This window comes from Labrus mixtus, chromosome 24, assembly GCF_963584025.1.
Source record: "Labrus mixtus chromosome 24, fLabMix1.1, whole genome shotgun sequence".
Lineage (NCBI taxonomy): Eukaryota > Metazoa > Chordata > Actinopteri > Labriformes > Labridae > Labrus > Labrus mixtus.
The window spans coordinates 4,307,809-4,324,007 of record NC_083635.1 but is presented as its reverse complement, the minus strand read 5'-3'; the positions used below and the strand labels follow the sequence as shown (position 1 = coordinate 4,324,007).

The 16,199-nt window shown below is 43.5% G+C and overlaps 2 protein-coding genes across 2 annotated transcripts; both read left to right on the top strand.

Moving 5' to 3' along the window:
• The first annotated feature begins 1,914 nt into the window (after window positions 1–1,914).
• lancl1 (LanC antibiotic synthetase component C-like 1 (bacterial)) lies at window positions 1,915–7,952 on the top strand. Its single transcript, XM_061032207.1, has 10 exons — window positions 1,915–2,033; window positions 2,365–2,485; window positions 2,577–2,694; window positions 4,249–4,459; window positions 4,544–4,691; window positions 4,920–5,066; window positions 5,194–5,376; window positions 5,671–5,847; window positions 6,372–6,444; window positions 7,268–7,952. Exons 2-10 carry the CDS (start codon window positions 2,399–2,401, stop codon window positions 7,342–7,344), a joined length of 1,221 nt encoding a protein of 406 aa, XP_060888190.1. The 5' UTR covers window positions 1,915–2,033; window positions 2,365–2,398; the 3' UTR covers window positions 7,345–7,952.
• Window positions 7,953–10,344: 2,392 nt separating this feature from the next.
• Window positions 10,345–14,703, top strand: mylz3 (myosin, light polypeptide 3, skeletal muscle). The gene is made up of 6 exons (XM_061032208.1): window positions 10,345–10,475; window positions 10,948–10,975; window positions 12,865–13,008; window positions 13,695–13,865; window positions 13,973–14,050; window positions 14,137–14,703. The coding sequence occupies exons 1-6, from the start codon at window positions 10,473–10,475 to the stop codon at window positions 14,163–14,165; spliced, it is 453 nt and encodes a 150-aa protein (XP_060888191.1). The 5' UTR covers window positions 10,345–10,472; the 3' UTR covers window positions 14,166–14,703.
• The last annotated feature ends 1,496 nt before the right edge of the window (window positions 14,704–16,199 follow it).

Sequence of the window (16,199 nt, the reverse complement as noted above, 5' to 3'; positions counted from 1 at the left end):
TCTTCCTTTGACTTTCTATTTAAAATGATTCAAACTGCATCTTGAGCTTTCATCACAACATGCCACTGCTCATGTGGGAACCCTTTGGTAGTGAGCCTAACACATATGGCCCAAAGCATAGTTTAATTAGGACTGAGTTTGATGATTTGTACAAAGAGGGAAACAGAAAGGCCTCTAAAACCAGAGAGAATCAAAATAAAACATTGGGGGGGAGAGGAGGAAAGAGGAAGTGTTACAGGCGTATTACAAGCAGAGAAGTAATCAAAGCACTTCAGAGGAGGTATCCCATTGCACTCTGGCTTTTGAGTGTGAAATGGTCTTACTTCCACAACAATCTTTCTCTCTATTGTGCCGTTCACAGGGCAGAGCTGTCAAACGGGGGGAGATTACAGGGTTGCTGCAGCCTCCAACTCTGCACTAAGTGAGAATGTGGAACACCAGCAGCGAGACTCGGCAGTGTGCCAATCAATAGCTGCGACTACGCCAATTATCATCACCATCCACAGGAATGACACGTTGCTTTGGGCTTTCGCAGAAGGTCAACAGAAATTGGTGGCGCATGACGTTTCCATGGTACAAGGGTGTATAATCTCTGCTCCACTCTGGGATCATGCATTTACACTTCTTTATTTGTTTACTTGTTCATTGGCATCATCAGTGTGGAGTCGACGCTCGCTAAAGTGGGGAAAGATTAGGTGGTGCGTTCAGCGACAAATGAGAAATGTTCCCGTTGTTGGGCGGATTCTGAGATTAAATGGCTCGGTGCAACATTCATTGAGGGCTCAAAGAGGAACAATCTGCATCTATATGTACACTGAGCCTCTAAATCTACATATATATATTTATATGTTATTTATTTGATTATCTTCCACTGAGAAGCCAAGTTATTTTGGACCTACAACTTTATGCACTTGTTTCATCTGCTGTAAAACAAATATATTTGTGTGGGTTTCTCTGCAGTATATAACTTAACCTTTAATCTTTTCATTTATTATGTTTTTATGCATTACTTGATGGGTTTTTTTGGGCGGCAGTAGCTCAGTCTGTAGGGCCTTGGGTTGGGATAGGTCAAGTCCCGGCATGGACCAAGGCTGGAAGTTGGTCTGGTAGCTGGAGAGGTGCCGGGTCACATCCTGAGCCCTGCTGATGTGCCCCTGAGCAAGGCACTGATCCCCCACCAGCTGAGGAGCACTCATTGTGGGCCCCTCACTCTGACATCTCACCATCAGTGCATGTCCATAGGATCCTGTTTGTGCATTTCAGCACATGTGTGTGTAGCATGTTCAACAACAGAGTGTAAAATTGAATTTCCCCTCTTGGGATTATTGTTCTTCTTCTTTTCATGGTTGTCCTGTCTTGTGTTACGCTTGTAAAATCCACAGAGCTGTAAGTGTTTTCTGTCCGCACTTTTGCCCAAACCTCATATAATAATAGCTACACAGATGCACATTTCTATAAAACATTTAAGGGACAAATGTGTCATTATCAATATTATAATGAATGTATTTTTAGATGTTAATAATCTCTGCATATCAAAGTCTATGTGTTGCTTTTCTATGTCAAACCTTCATTTTAAACCACAACCAAATGACACAAAGAGTGTAATGAATTAAAACAATTTTTATTGTTACTATTAGGCCTACTGTTGATTATTGTTAAGACAGATCCTATAAAAAAAATCGTTTACAAAAAAGACATTGAATAACAAGATTGATTTAATTTGAAAAAAAGAAGAAATGTGTTAAGAAGTTTTATGTCTATTGTTTTATATTTGTGATCATAGTGTACAGGGAATTTACTTTTTTTTTTTTGTAACAATGGGGTCCCAGCCAGAGGTGTATTGTACATGAGGCCTTTGCATAGCAAAATTTGGGAAACCCTGGTTTCTGAAAAAAAAAAAAAAAAAAAAGTCGTGAGCTGTAGTAAGCCTCCCGGAGCAGCAGGTGGCAGTAGAGCGCTGGCTAACGCTTTCATCCCCGTTGCAAATATAACGACGAAGAAGATTGAATAACAACAGTGCTGCTCTTTCTGAGGTACGTCAATGTTTAAACGCATATGTGTATCTCCACTATTGACTAAATACATTTAATATCTATTTTAATTGTTTAAAATACGGTTTTTACGACACTAAGTGCTCTCGAACAGTCGTTAGCTTTAGCGCTTCAGCTAAGCTAGCATTGCTGTGCAGCTAGCTAAGCTGTCGTTTGAGTGAGGGGGTGTGTAGACCCTGCAAAGCATCTTTTATGTCTTTAATGCTGCAAGAGGATGATCCATAGCTGTCCGTTTTTATTTCCTACTGCCTCTTCCGTCTCCTGTGCCGTTTAATGCCTCATATGTGTGAAGATAATTTTCTCTCTGACCCAGATCTATCGCAGCGCAGCCATCAAACGCTGTGAAAATGGACACAAGAGCCTTGAAGAACCCATATCAGGACTATGATGGGAACCCGGCGTCCACACAGGCTCTGTTCGACAGTCAGGGGAAGGTAAGGCACAGGGAATGATCCAGGTAGAGAGTGTCGTGTGAGTCGTGTAACCTTCATAATGTTGATTTTATGTTTTTTTCTGCACCTTCAGCTTACTGCAGAGTTTGCTCAGCGGCTGAGCAGTAAGGTCAGCGAGCTGCTGGCTTTCATGGAAAATGGGCTGAAGTCTGCTGACCCGAGAGACTGCACCAGTTACACCGGCTGGGCAGGTGATGACACCACTGCACATGTGATATGAGTGACCCCTTATGTGTCTTATGGCAACCTCTCATATATAAATGTGACACTTTCCCCCTTTATATGATGTTATTATTTTTGTACTTGACATTCAGGCTGGGCGATATGGAACCAGAAGCATCTCTCCATATTTGTTAGCTTACACACGATATATATTGATTTCTTTGTCTATGAGGAAATCACAAAGTCAGTTCAAAGTCAAATCCACATAAATCACAGCAACCCGTCTGTGAAATCAAAAATAGTGATATTAAATCAAATAATCCCGTAAATCAAATCAAACGGGTGTTGATATAAGGTAATACATTTACTGGGAGAGAGGCGGATCAGGGTGAAAGGGAGCACGTCATAGTACGACTAAGATTTAACCGTGAAACTGCCGGAGTCCTGAATGGGCTGGCTGCACGTCCACTAAATGATTACATCAAACAGAAACAGAATCGGTGACTCCTAACTAGAGCCACTGTCAGAGGCGACTGTGACGGCCCCCTCAGACGATCCACAGTTGGGTTAAAAAATGTTTAGTAGTTCAAATTGGAGCACGTCCTGGAGCTTGCTTGCCTCTCTCAGTCAGGGTGTGATCCGGCGACTTTCAAGAGTCGTCTGAAGCTGTGGCTCAGAACAAACCAGATCTGTGAGCATGTCTGAAAATCTATTTTTATTTATGCCCACATACATACATCTGTGTGTCGAACCCCAGCGCAATACTGCATACATACACACACACACACACACACACACACACAGAGTTGTATCAAACCCTGTGCGATAGTATGTGCATACACATCACATCAGCCCTGTAAAGTTACAGGCCACAGGGCAAATGTGCAATTTAAATCAATACCTCATGATTTAATACTGCAGTTAAACGCTTGAACTCTGGAGGTCACTTCATGCTGGTTTGTTTTCGAACAACATGCACTGCCACTTTTTGTGCTTGTACCGTAAACACTTCAAATAAAAGCCCGTCCAAATTTAAGGCCAAGTCTTAAGAAAACGTAGAGTGGATGTTGTTTGGTCATTTACTTGTTGTTTGGTTTGTGCTTGTCGTTGTGGCTTGATGTAAATGTGTAACGTGTGATCCACCGACCTGCAGAGGGACTAGAGAGTGAAATGAGCCTCTGGCTACAATCTGACATACTTACATGTTCATGTTCACTCATGAGTACTGTCCCTGTTTATAAATTAATAAGAGGGACAGACATTAGCCTGATTCAGACTGCTGTTCCAAGCTGTGATATTTACCCCCCTTTTTGACATTTGGCCTTTAATCTGAATGTCATGAAAGTGTTTTTATTTCAAGTCACCAACGAATTCAGAAAAGAAATCTAATTTAAGATGCTTGAACACTGTTATTTTGGCATTGTTTCATGAAAAACAATTGTAGGATGTCCCATTCAGTGGATATGTGTTTGTGCGCGCCTCCTAAAACTCTGCAGGTTCTAAAATGTGCGGCCGTGTTTAGTGAGGTGAGAGTTAGTTTAAGGTCAGTTGTCTGTGATGTAAATATTTCTGTCCTTCCACAGGCATCGCTCTGCTCTACCTGCACCTCCACAATGTGTTTGGGGAGCCCTCCTTTCTCGTGAAAGCTCTAGAATACGTCAACCACAGTCTGAAGTGTTTGACCCGGCGTCATGACATCACCTTCTTGTGCGGGGACACGGGGCCTCTGGCTGTGGCTGCTGTGGTCTACTATCGCCTGCAGAGGCCGCACGAGTGTGAAGAGTGCATCAACAGGTCAGTTTGAGGCCTTTCGATCTTTCAGTTTCTGGACTTTGTTGTTTGTATACTCTCTCCTGCATCGTCTCTCTGCTCTCCCAGACTGCTGCAGTTTCACCAGACCGTAGTGAAAGGAGCGGGCGGGCTTCCCGACGAGCTGCTCTACGGGAGGATGGGTTACCTTTACTCCCTCGTCTTTGTCAACCAGCAGCTGGGACAGGACAGGATCCCGCTGCAGTACATCCAGCAGGTGGGTCAGAAACTAAAGATCCTAAAGGGTACATAAAGGTCGAGGAAATTGGATAAATGATGAAATGCATAAGCGTGCAGGAAACTCTTTGATCACCGCTCCTTATAATCATGATTGCCCGCTCTTCAGCTTATCGCACTCATTTCTCTCTATCGATTCCTTTCAGCGTGACAGATTGGTTGTGTTTGTGAGGCCAGATGTGTTTTTTTTTTTTTTTTAAATCCTCAGATCAGCGAGGCCGTGCTGGCGTCCGGTGAGAACCTGAGCAGGAAGTTCAGGGTCCAGAACGAGAGCCCGCTGATGTACGAGTGGTACCAGGAGCAGTACGTCGGCGCCGCACACGGACTGGCTGGAATATATTACTATCTCATGCAGGTAAGTAAACACTCTCTGGGTCAGAATGAAGCTGAAAAGTCTTCAGATGGAGATACAGAAAGACTCTCATGACTAGCGTACATAAAAACGTCTTACATCACTCTTTATGATCCCTCCCTCTTCACAGCCTGGTTTCGTCCAGGCGGAGGACTGGGTGCAGAGGCTGGTGAAGCCCAGCGTCGACCACGTCTGCCGTCTCAAGTCCCCCACTGGGAACTACCCCCCCTGCATCGGGGATGACCGGGACCTGCTGGTGCACTGGTGCCACGGATCCCCGGGCGTGATCTACATGCTGCTGCAGGCGCACCGGGTAAACAGGAAGTTTTTATCACACAAAAATTCAACTAAGAACAGCGGCATATATGTCCTTATTCAACACCTGTAGATTAGGGTTCATCTATGGTGTCATAGAGCCATCTAGTGGTCAAACAGGTTACGTTCTTACCTGTATCATGTGCTGCTGAAAGGTCAAATATGTCATGATTCGGTGAAGTCTAACATTTAGTCTTCTGCATGTAGATCGCGCTGTAATGAACTTCTCCTGCGTTTCTGCAACTTTAAATCAAAGTTCTACAAATCCTCTTCTTTCTCCCGCTTGTCTCAGGTGTTCGGAGTTGCTCAGTACCTGTCCGACGCCCTCCAGTGTGGAGAAGTGGTGTGGCACTATGGCTTGCTGAAGAAGGGTTACGGTTTGTGTCACGGAGCGGCGGGAAACGCTTACACCTTCCTGGCCCTCTACCGGCACACGCAGGACCCCAAACACCTCTACAGAGCCTGCGTGGTGAGACAGACTTCAGAATGAATGCCCTGCACATTAGTCACTGTGAAAAGTTGTTAAAAACCTGCAGATGTTTATCGATAAGATTAGATTTTGAGGCCAACAAAGCATCTTCTCTGACTTCAATGTTTCATTTAAAGTCACGGCACTCAAACTACAGCCAATCAGAGCTCTTGTTTTCCTGCCTGCTGGCCAGTCAAAGGCGGCCTCAGGTGTCTCCAGTGGGAGCTCTGTTTGGAGTCAGTCCAGGTGGCCCCGGTCCCACATGTCCCTTCATTAATACGAGTCTATTCATAGAGGAAAACATGGAAACAGACTCCTCAGATGTCTGCTCCGAGCTTTGTGCTTCTAATGTGAGGCCTCGACAGATGCTCGGATTTCACCGAGCGCCGGGCACAATTTTGAGCCGTTGTTGACATTTGCTCGCTGTCCTCCTGAGGCGGCTTAAATCAGGTTGAGTGTTTTGACCAAAGCGGAACGTTGTTATGACACAGCCGGACTCTGTTTCTCTTTCTTTGTCCCTGCAGTTTGCTGACTGGTGCATGAACTACGGCAGACATGGATGCAGAACCCCAGACACCCCCTACTCTCTTTTTGAAGGTAAAATGTGATGACAAGTACTCTCTTCCCTCTAAAAGACATTTCACAATCTCTCACTGTAGTCATTATTGATCCTCTTACCAATACCGAGAGAGCTGCAAACATGTTATCCATGAGTATTAAAGTGTTTGAGTGCTGCACGAACTATTCTCTCAAGAAAGATTCTCATGAGCCGTGTGTTTTACACCTGAAACATTTCTAGAGATTTTCAGGAGAACTACACCCTGAAATCCTCCTGATCTGGTTGTTCACACATGCTGCTCACAGCAGGAGACTATCGGGGGTCTCCTGAGACGAGACATGGCGCTGTAATGACAATATTTGCCTCTATATGAGCAATTTTATTGATAAGGCACATTTAAATACAGATATGGACATCAGGTCAGGTAGTTTGTTCCAGAGAGCAGGACCACAGTAACAAAAGGCCCCCTCTCCGGTCTAATTCTGGGCACGGCTGAAAGACCTCCACCTGATGACCCGAGGGGCTGGGTCGGGTTGTAGTCCGAGAGCAGGTCAGAAATGTACTCAGGAGTGTAGTTCAGCAGAATCAAAAACAATAGAGTTGAGAAGAACAAACGTAAATGTCACCACCCCCTCCCACTCGCTCGAGGTGAATCCTCCTGATTATATCCTGCTGCGTTCTCACTCACTCGGACTTCTGCAAAAAAAAGAAATCAGCAGAAATTCACCCTGAAATCTTCAGCAGTTCATCAGGACTCTCCATTCTTCTATTCCACATGTATTTCTCCAGGATTAGCTAACTGTATCGTGTTTCCACTGTTTCTTTTGTCCACTAACGTAGCTGCACACTCTCTGCTTACAGGCATGGCGGGCACCATCTACTTCCTGGCCGACCTTCTGCAGCCGATGAAAGCACGCTTCCCTTGCTTTGAGGTGTAGAAGCTTAGCCACAGGTAGCCCTTGAACGCACACAGCAAACATATAACAAGACGACAACAGGAAGAATAAGCAACAATCATAGCTTCGGGCATCGTGCCATGTTTTTCCCTGCTATCTGTTCTGCCACTTCACACGATGAATTCCTTCAATCACACGTCGACTAAACACACTTACTATCTCACACGTATTTCAAGGGTGAGAGCCGCTCTAGCTTTTGTGTGTAAATTTCACTATTGCTTTATAAACTCTGGCTTCTGCTTAGTTTGTTTGACTTTTATTTTGCAGGTTTAAGCGAAAAATAATTATGATTCCATTAATTTCAAAATTTGCAGCTGTGGGGAACCTAAATTGTGATTTTGACTGAGTATTAAAAAAGTGTATCTTGTGTGGGTTTGATTTGTTACAGCAGGACATGAATGCTTTGAGATTTCTATTCTGTTTTCTTATTTAGAGAAAAGAAAAAAAAGTCAACAGCAAAGCTCGAAACTAATGCACTAAATATAATTCCTTACAAGCTCTGTCATGTGTTAAAGGATTAACCCCTGAGTGTAAACTGTGGCCTGTCCTTTGCACTGTCTGAGCAATAAATCGTGAGTCTTTTTACAGCTGCTGCTCTTGTTTTTTTGCATCATTATGCAGCAACACAAACTAGCCACAAGGGGGAGGCACAGATTTGGTAACTTGTGAGTGGACTTCTGACTTCCACTGGGCAGATTAGGCACATTTGTAGAACTTTGTCAGTGTCACATTTTATGCAAATCAGGGTGAAAACATGTTAAAAAAAAATGTGTGTACTCTGATCCGATTTAAGCATTAATATGAAGATTATAACAGAAAAATGCATCCAAAGTACACGTTTCTCATCAAGAAATGTTTATTCTGATGCCTCCATTTGACAGATATTACACCATCAAGTGTCTAGAATCCTCCGTCCAACCCTCCACGGGCCGCTTGGCTCAAGCGCTCACTTCTCGATTCCAAATAAGGCTCACGTAACCCCCCTGAAAACCAGCGGCGACACAATGCCAACGCTCTTTTTTAAGCCCACTGGACCATGCTTCTTTATGACCTGACGCCAGTTGGGGTCTTGTTGGGCTTAAGCCAGATAGAGATAGAGAGGCGGGGGGGGGGGGGGGGGGGGGGTTACTGTTACTGTAGCAGATCTTTGAGGAGCAGGGGCGTTCATTTTCTCCACCCCCCTCTCCCAGCGTAGGAGAAACCCAACTCCGCGGGCAGGAATGGGGTTTTAAATAGAGATGTGGGGTGTGGTCTCCAGTCTTACAAATGTCCTCCAGCTCTCACTCCTTTGCTCAGACGCAACAGCTATGAGTTACAAAGCCGTCGACGAGTTACGCAGAGCTATTCACGCTATAAGTGAATTATCTAATCCCGACGTGTACACAGCCTCTGTTTGTCAATCTGCATTTCATCCTTCCTCTCAGCTGTGGCTTTTCTATCATGTTACCGGAAAGGAAAACATGTTCACAATAAGTACTTTAAAGGTGCTGAAAAGTTATTTTAACGACATAAATACTTACATTTCTGACATGCTCGCTGACGCTTGGTCCACTAAAGACAGTGAGAAAGACTACAGGGCGAAAAGGACGGTCAGGGCATGACATGCAGAGACTGAGCACAGAGCCAGTGGTGCTGTTTTGTGTGTGTTAATGTATGCACATTAACTTACTGGACGTGCAGGGGCCTCCTTTTGGAGCTGCAGAGATATTTAGAATGCAGACTGCATCTCAAACTCTTCAACATTCAGGGGAAGGGATAGCAAAAAAAAAAAAAAAAGATTATTTTTTTTTTTTTTTGCATTAATTTAAATTCTGTTACATGGAAAAGACTTCCCAGCTTTAATGAAAAGAAGTCCCACAATAGCAGGTTGACAACAAAGGTGGGTAGAAAAAAAATGCACTAAATGCAGACACAGAACAAACGATAAATCACATTTCCATTTTGGAAAACAGCAAAGCAAGTTCTCAGTTTTACAATCACCTTTGAATATATTGAGGGGACCTTGACTTTTGGTTGTTTTGTCAAGGCAGCAATAAACACCAACACAACAAAGATTTATTTGGGGAGTGCGGGAAAGGAGCCACAGGTCAGAGTCGAACCTGTGCCGCCTGCTTGGAGGTCTATGACCTCAGTACATGGGGCGTGCACACTCACCACTAGGCCACCACTCGGCAAGAACAAACCAATCACAAATGTGCTCTTGTGAATTTGCTTTAAAGCGACCATCACCTTGAAGTGTAATGCAACCGCTGCATTAATAATACATGACTTTTCATACTGTTATCAGCACCATGGAGAGCTCTGGTGGAGCTGGAAAGGTTAGTGATACCGCTCTGCTCATTTAACCTCCAATGAAGTCTGCAGCATTTCACCTAACATAACTCAAAATGTAACCACAGTTTAATTATCTTTAAATTCAGATCGGTGTTATTTGTATATATTCGTTCATTTGAAGCATTAAACTGCTCAAAGGAAGTTGAAGTGACACCTTTTTAAATCCAGCTCTTAAGCAAACTGTGGACTTTTCTAGCACCTTGCCTGAATCATGGAACCACCTTTCAGGCTGTTTTTTTTTTTTTGCTCTGCTGTTATTTAACCATAAGTGGAGGAGCAGTGTTTAAAAATATCTGCTTGAAAATGATCTCTCTGGGCATGGAGCCACTCTGAAGAGGGCCACTAGGTAGCTGAGTTTTTTGCATTTTCACTCACAGTTCAAGTCTGTACTTCGTTCCAACAGTGAAACCTCCAATATCAAGTCAGTTAAAGCAGTTTTCTTTGTGGAAATTGGTTGGGGGAAAAAAGAAACGGAGGTTTCAAAGCTTGAGACGTATCACACAAAGTCTTGACACAGTTATTTCTTTGTCTAAATTTAGCCCCGACCCCTTCTAAAGGCCTACTCCCACAGCTCCGTGGGCTCGCAGCTCTCCTTTCCGTTTGCCCTAAGAAAGTTAAAGATGTTCCAACGTGTCACCTGATCCGCCTCATTAGCATATGTGACATCACATGCCCGGGATACATAAGAGGGGGTCTCCAACCATGGCTCAGGACCACTCTGTCTCGGGAGTCCAGCTTCTCTTCTTCTTTCTTTCCTCCAACTCCAGCTCTCCAAAATGGTGTGTACAAAGTTGTGCTTTTTCGGACCTTTTGGGTTGGGGGCGGTTACCGATGGAGTTACTTTTTTTGGCCTCAAGGGACGATGTTTGTGGCATGAGTTTGGATATATCTCTTAAAAAATGGCCCCAATCTTTATTAGCATCACTGAAATCATGCTGAGAAAGACTTTTGGCCCCGGAGTGCTGCCTTGAAATAATATCAACTTTTCTATTCACTTTGCCGTCTGTGTAGCCTTCCATTCAAACGAAACAATGTTTATAGTTTCCCATTTATTAATATGTATTCATTGCAGCTTAGAGACATTAACAGCTCAAAAGTTCCAGAACATTTTGTTTGTTTTTTTACACAATTTGTCTTCTGTGCTCATAAATCTGTTTTCATCCATTTCTCCATGTTTCTTGTGTTTTTGTGTTCATGTACCATTCTGTGCGTCACTATGTGTGTCTTCTTTGTGTATTTTCCATGTGACAGACTGAGTTCACACCGGACCAGATTGAGGGTAAGTGAAGAAACATCAACATTTTTCCTATTTCTTAGCTTGGCATGTTGAGAAATCTCATTCTCTTGCCATCAAAAAAGTTTGACATTTATCTGCACCTCCCATTCCCCTTTTTCCCCGCCAATCCTACCAAGTGCAGAGTTTAACCTTTAGTTCAAATGAACTGCTAAAAGGTGGAAGTAGGGATGATGATAGCTCCCAACTTAAGATCCCCCCCCCCCCCCCGCCCCCTGAAGGACATGCCGTGCCGAGGCCTCATGCAGCTGTCACAAAGGATTTTAGTAATGTCTATTCTAAGCCGACCTAGCCTTGTCTTGCAAGCCTTGCACAACTGAGGTGTAAATTGCCAGGTCAAGGTTTAAGATACGTCCCCTTCATGGAGGAATCCAAATTTTAATCCTTTTGTACCATCGCCAAGCCTTTCATTGTCTCTGAACAACGTGTCCTCCGTTCAAATATCCCATAATTGGTAGAAGGTATGCGTTATAGCTTTTCTAATGGGTGTACCATTTTGCAGCTCATTTGGAATAAGTTGGATAAGGTTTGTCTGGATATTGTCTTTCATTCATGTATTCTTCGATTTGAAACATCAATTCTGAGCTGATCTAGCCTCGTCTTGCAGCCATAAAAAAAAAAGTCCCCTTTATCCAACTTATCCTATTTCTTTTGGTGTAAAGTGTTTGTTAAAGCATTTCCAATGGGTGTACCATTTTAAAGCTCATTTGTAATAAGGTTTCTCTAGATATTGTCATTCGTTCTAAAGTTATATGTGAATTATTTTTTTAATTATAGTTACAAATTTCCCAATCTGGCCATTTAGAGTTGCAGATAAAACCATTAAAAGTTCTTCCAATTATTTTATTTTTGTTAATTGGACTATACATTTGAAACATGGCTACATTCAGCCGTTCCAGCCACGTCTCACAACCAAAAACGTGTCTAATATTTTTGATGGAGGACGTTTGTTGCGGCTTTTCCAATGGGTAGATAAGAGTTGTCTGGATATTTTCTTGTGTTCTTGTGTTATACGTCAATTTTAAAGAGATAGAGTTAAAATTTTCCCAATCTGTTTTTTTTAAGAGTGGCTGAAAAAAGCTTTTTTAAAATCTGACTATCATCTCAACCAAAAATGGAGAAAGTGCGGCTTCAGCACATTCCTCTAGAGTTACAGGTGTTGAATACATGCTACAGTGCAAGAAAGGGTTTTGATTACATCATGGTCAGCATTCTTATGTTTAAATCGAGCAGGGCCATGGTGCCATGCCTCTATATGGCAGGGGTTACTCTGTCCAGGGTGTATCAGCTTGCTCCCTGAAATTCCTCCCCAATGTGAGTAGAGGCAGGAATGGGGGGGGATGGTTACAGCTGCTCCTGCTGTTCGGAAGCAGCACAGGAGCATTAATCCGTCAAAAAGGTCACTTTGAGCTGGCCTCCCTGGTAGGATTCACAGACCCTCAGTCAGGCCCAGTCGGTACCTTTCTTTTGCTGCTGCTTGGGTTCAGCTGTCGCCCCCAGTGATCCGGGAACAATGACAGCAGTATGTGGCTTCTGCAGACTTTGATCCCACAGCTCATAGCTGACTAAGATCCCTTATTTAGAAAGAATATAAAATAATACTTCTAGCATCCATTCAAACTCAATACCAAATATAACTTTTGATGGCAACATGAGAGGGATTCTTTTTCATGTCCAATACTTTTAGGAAATCTCTTGCCGTTTTATTGAGAACCTCATTAACATGACCTCTAGATTTCTAGAGATTGTAGAAACTATAAAGCCAATAACACTTCGTGAAGATAAGATGTGATCTGATGTTGTTGTTTTTTTGTTCTTTGATTGATTTGTCTGTACCTGTTGACTCAAAAAGATCTCTCTCTCCTTCCAACCAGACTTCAAGGAGTCTTTCGGTCTCTTTGACAGAGTTGGTGACAACCAGGTGGCCTTCAGCCAGGTGGCTGACATCATGCGCGCTCTGGGCCAGAACCCCACCAACAAGGAGGTTGTGAAGATTCTGGGAAACCCATCCGCTGATGGTAGGACCCCAATGCAGACACAAAAGATACAGACGAAGAAAGATGACGCTACACGACTATTATGAGATAGATCGATGCTTAAACATAGTAGAACTAGGAATGATTCACTCATTAAGACAACTATCATGCTAATCTAAAATGATGACTGTAGCATGCAAAAAGAACAAAAGGAGTCCTGAAGTCAGGGAACTTTCAAGCTAATGCTTGCTAGCAGAATAACTCCATAGCAAAAACCCTGAGTGTAGTTTCATGTAAAAATAAAATGACAGAAAACAGTCTACCCTCAAAGCTGAAAGACTTTAATGACAGAAGAGAAAGCGCTGTTACAGAGTAGCCAAAGTAAAGATCACTTAAATAAGATGACTTGACTACAGGCACAGTAGTAAGAGAAAGAGTCAGAAAGTTAGCAAATTATCGAGCTAATGTGTGTTGCTAATCCAAGCTAGGTGAAATTAGCAAGGACTCGAGGTTTATGTGTTCATAAAATCTCACTCGTCTCCCTTCAAAAATCCATAGCTGTTATAAAAGGACATGCTAGGGTCGCAGAATTAAAAGAGACAACTCTGAAGCTAATCTTTGCTAGCAGGCTAAGCTAGGTTATATTAGCAAAAACCCCAGGTGTACTTTCAGAAATCAGTCTTAAAGACCAAAGAATGTGTATTAACAGTTCCTTTTTTTTCCCACAGACATGGCCAACAAGAGGATCAACTTCGACGCTTTCCTGCCCATGCTCAAGGAGGTCGACTCAGCCCCCAAGGGTACCTACGACGACTACGTTGAGGGTCTGCGCGTCTTCGACAAGGAGGGCAACGGCACAGTCATGGGCGCTGAGCTGCGTATTGTGCTGTCCACCCTGGGTGAGTCTCAAGTCACCCTCCCCCAAATATAGACACGCACAAATATAGCTTGCTTAGCATGTGGGGGCGAAATCGACTCCTCACACGGATACTTTGTGAATCCACAGGAGAGAAGATGACCGAACCCGAGATTGAGTCCCTCATGTCCGGCCAGGAGGACGAGAACGGCAGTGTGCACTATGAGGGTGAGCCTTTATTTCCCAGCATGCCTTTTCACTATTCTTCTTACTGACGAATCTTATATTTAAACAAATGTTTTCTTCTTTTCCAGCTTTCGTCAAGCACATCTTGTCTGTGTAAGAGGCCAGCAGCGGGAGTGCTGAAGAAACTGTAGCTCACCTACAGACAGCCCGACCGTGTTCAGAACATCTACACTGTCGTCAAAGACCAACCAAGGAAAGACAAGGACTATGTACAAGGGATGTTGACGCAACCCCATCTTGTTGTTTTATTTTGTTTTCCTTTCCATTTCGTCTCAAACCCCTCCTCCTCTCTCTCGGGACATTCGTCATCACCATTGCTCTCATGTAGACCCCCTACCACTTGGCCTCAACTTCCCCCCCCCCCCCCCCCCCCCCCCCTCCCCACCTGGGGCACGTCTCCACTTCCCGCATGGGGTGAGGAACGGGGGAGAAGGGGTGACCGCTCATCAAGTGAGGGTAGATCCCTAACCTTCCCACCGCCACCTCATTCAGTCACGCCACCACTGGGCCCAGCAATGCCAAAGGTGCTGGAGAAGAGTCGTGGATAGACGGCCAAACGTCTCCCTCTTCCCTGAAAAGTTTTATTTATTATCACTCTGTTCATGTCAGAATAAACTTTTCCAACGTACATCCCACCTGGGTTGATTCTTGACCTCTCATTGTTCACACACAGCTGTAGATATTCTTTAATATTGATATATATTAGAGAAAGTGTCGGTACACACAGGGGCTGCAGAAGTCAGCGCCCTAGTTTGGCAAAGCCAGGCGAGAAAGTCGAGCTCAGCCACACATGCACAAGAGATTTGACTCCAAGCAGCTTTTAAATGGAGTCAGATTTCATGTGTGTGCACATTCTGTGTGTTCACTGTCTATACAGGTCGGTAAAAATACACACAGAGGCATTTTATTCATGTAAGTAGATGAAAAGTAGGCGCATATCGATCATTAAAAACATACATACAAGGCAAGTGTTTCAGGAGTGACAGATGATGGGTCTCTCTTTACGGGGGAAGTAACACATCACATTGACTTCAGTTACTGCCGAGTCATTTTTTAATCAATCATTTTACTTTAACTTCGATATATTTTGGAGGAAGAATTGCATTTTTAAATCGCGCCCACTACTGAGTCGAAGGCCCAACAGGGACGTTCCAAACTTTTCCGCCAACCAACACATGACATTGGCCATCTTATTGGCTCCTGCGCACCACGTGATGGTGAGGTCAGGAGCCAGCAGAGAGATCGTGGAGGAGGAGAAGAAGACGCCTTCTGAGACTCAAATCTAAAAGGTAATGTTGAGGATGAACCCGAAAAGAAAAGGAAGTGAATGCACTTCATTTTGAAGGTGTTCCTGGTTTGCAGATTCATCAGTCATCCTCGTGTTGTGTTTGCAGTGCAAAGAAGGGAACGATCATAGTTTTTATTTTACTTGATGCATAAATAATTAAAAAAAAAAAAAAAGGTTGTGCATGTTTTAGAGTCATTTGTTAACTTAATCACTTATAATCAAAAATGGAAGAGGAATCATAGTAATGCAGGATTAGACACACAAAAGAGCTGTTAGGTGCCTTGCTCAAGGGCATCTCTGCTGTACTCTGGAAGTGAACTGGCACGCTATTCGAAGTGACGCTATGAATCCTCCAGTCTGTCCAGTGGTCTCCTGTAGTGACTTCAGGAGGCAAGCTTAAACATCAAGAGCCTGCCCCCTTGTGGCATAACTAGGGAGTGGACAGAGTTTTGTATTGGAGCACAGGTTCCCCCTCAAGAACAGCCAAGGTTTGGCCGTGAACATTGTGAATTACAAACCTATGTAATGCAGTGAACAAACAGCTGATTTCAGGAAAAGTCTGACAGTCACCTTCCCTGACGTTATAAATAAGCAAGCTGTTGAGGCTGTGCATCAATAGAGGTACCCGGGAAATGATCGACACATTAATAAAAAATGATTGAATCTCCCTCATCACAATGAATCGTAACAGACTGCATGGTGTTTTTATAATGTGTGAAAGAATTGCAGATCTGACCTTGCATGACAAAGAGACCCTGCTGCCATCGCCTTTTTAAATGACCACATGTGTCGCTTTTTATCCTGTTTCTTTCTCTTTTGTTTTTATTTTCCATTGTCTTTTTA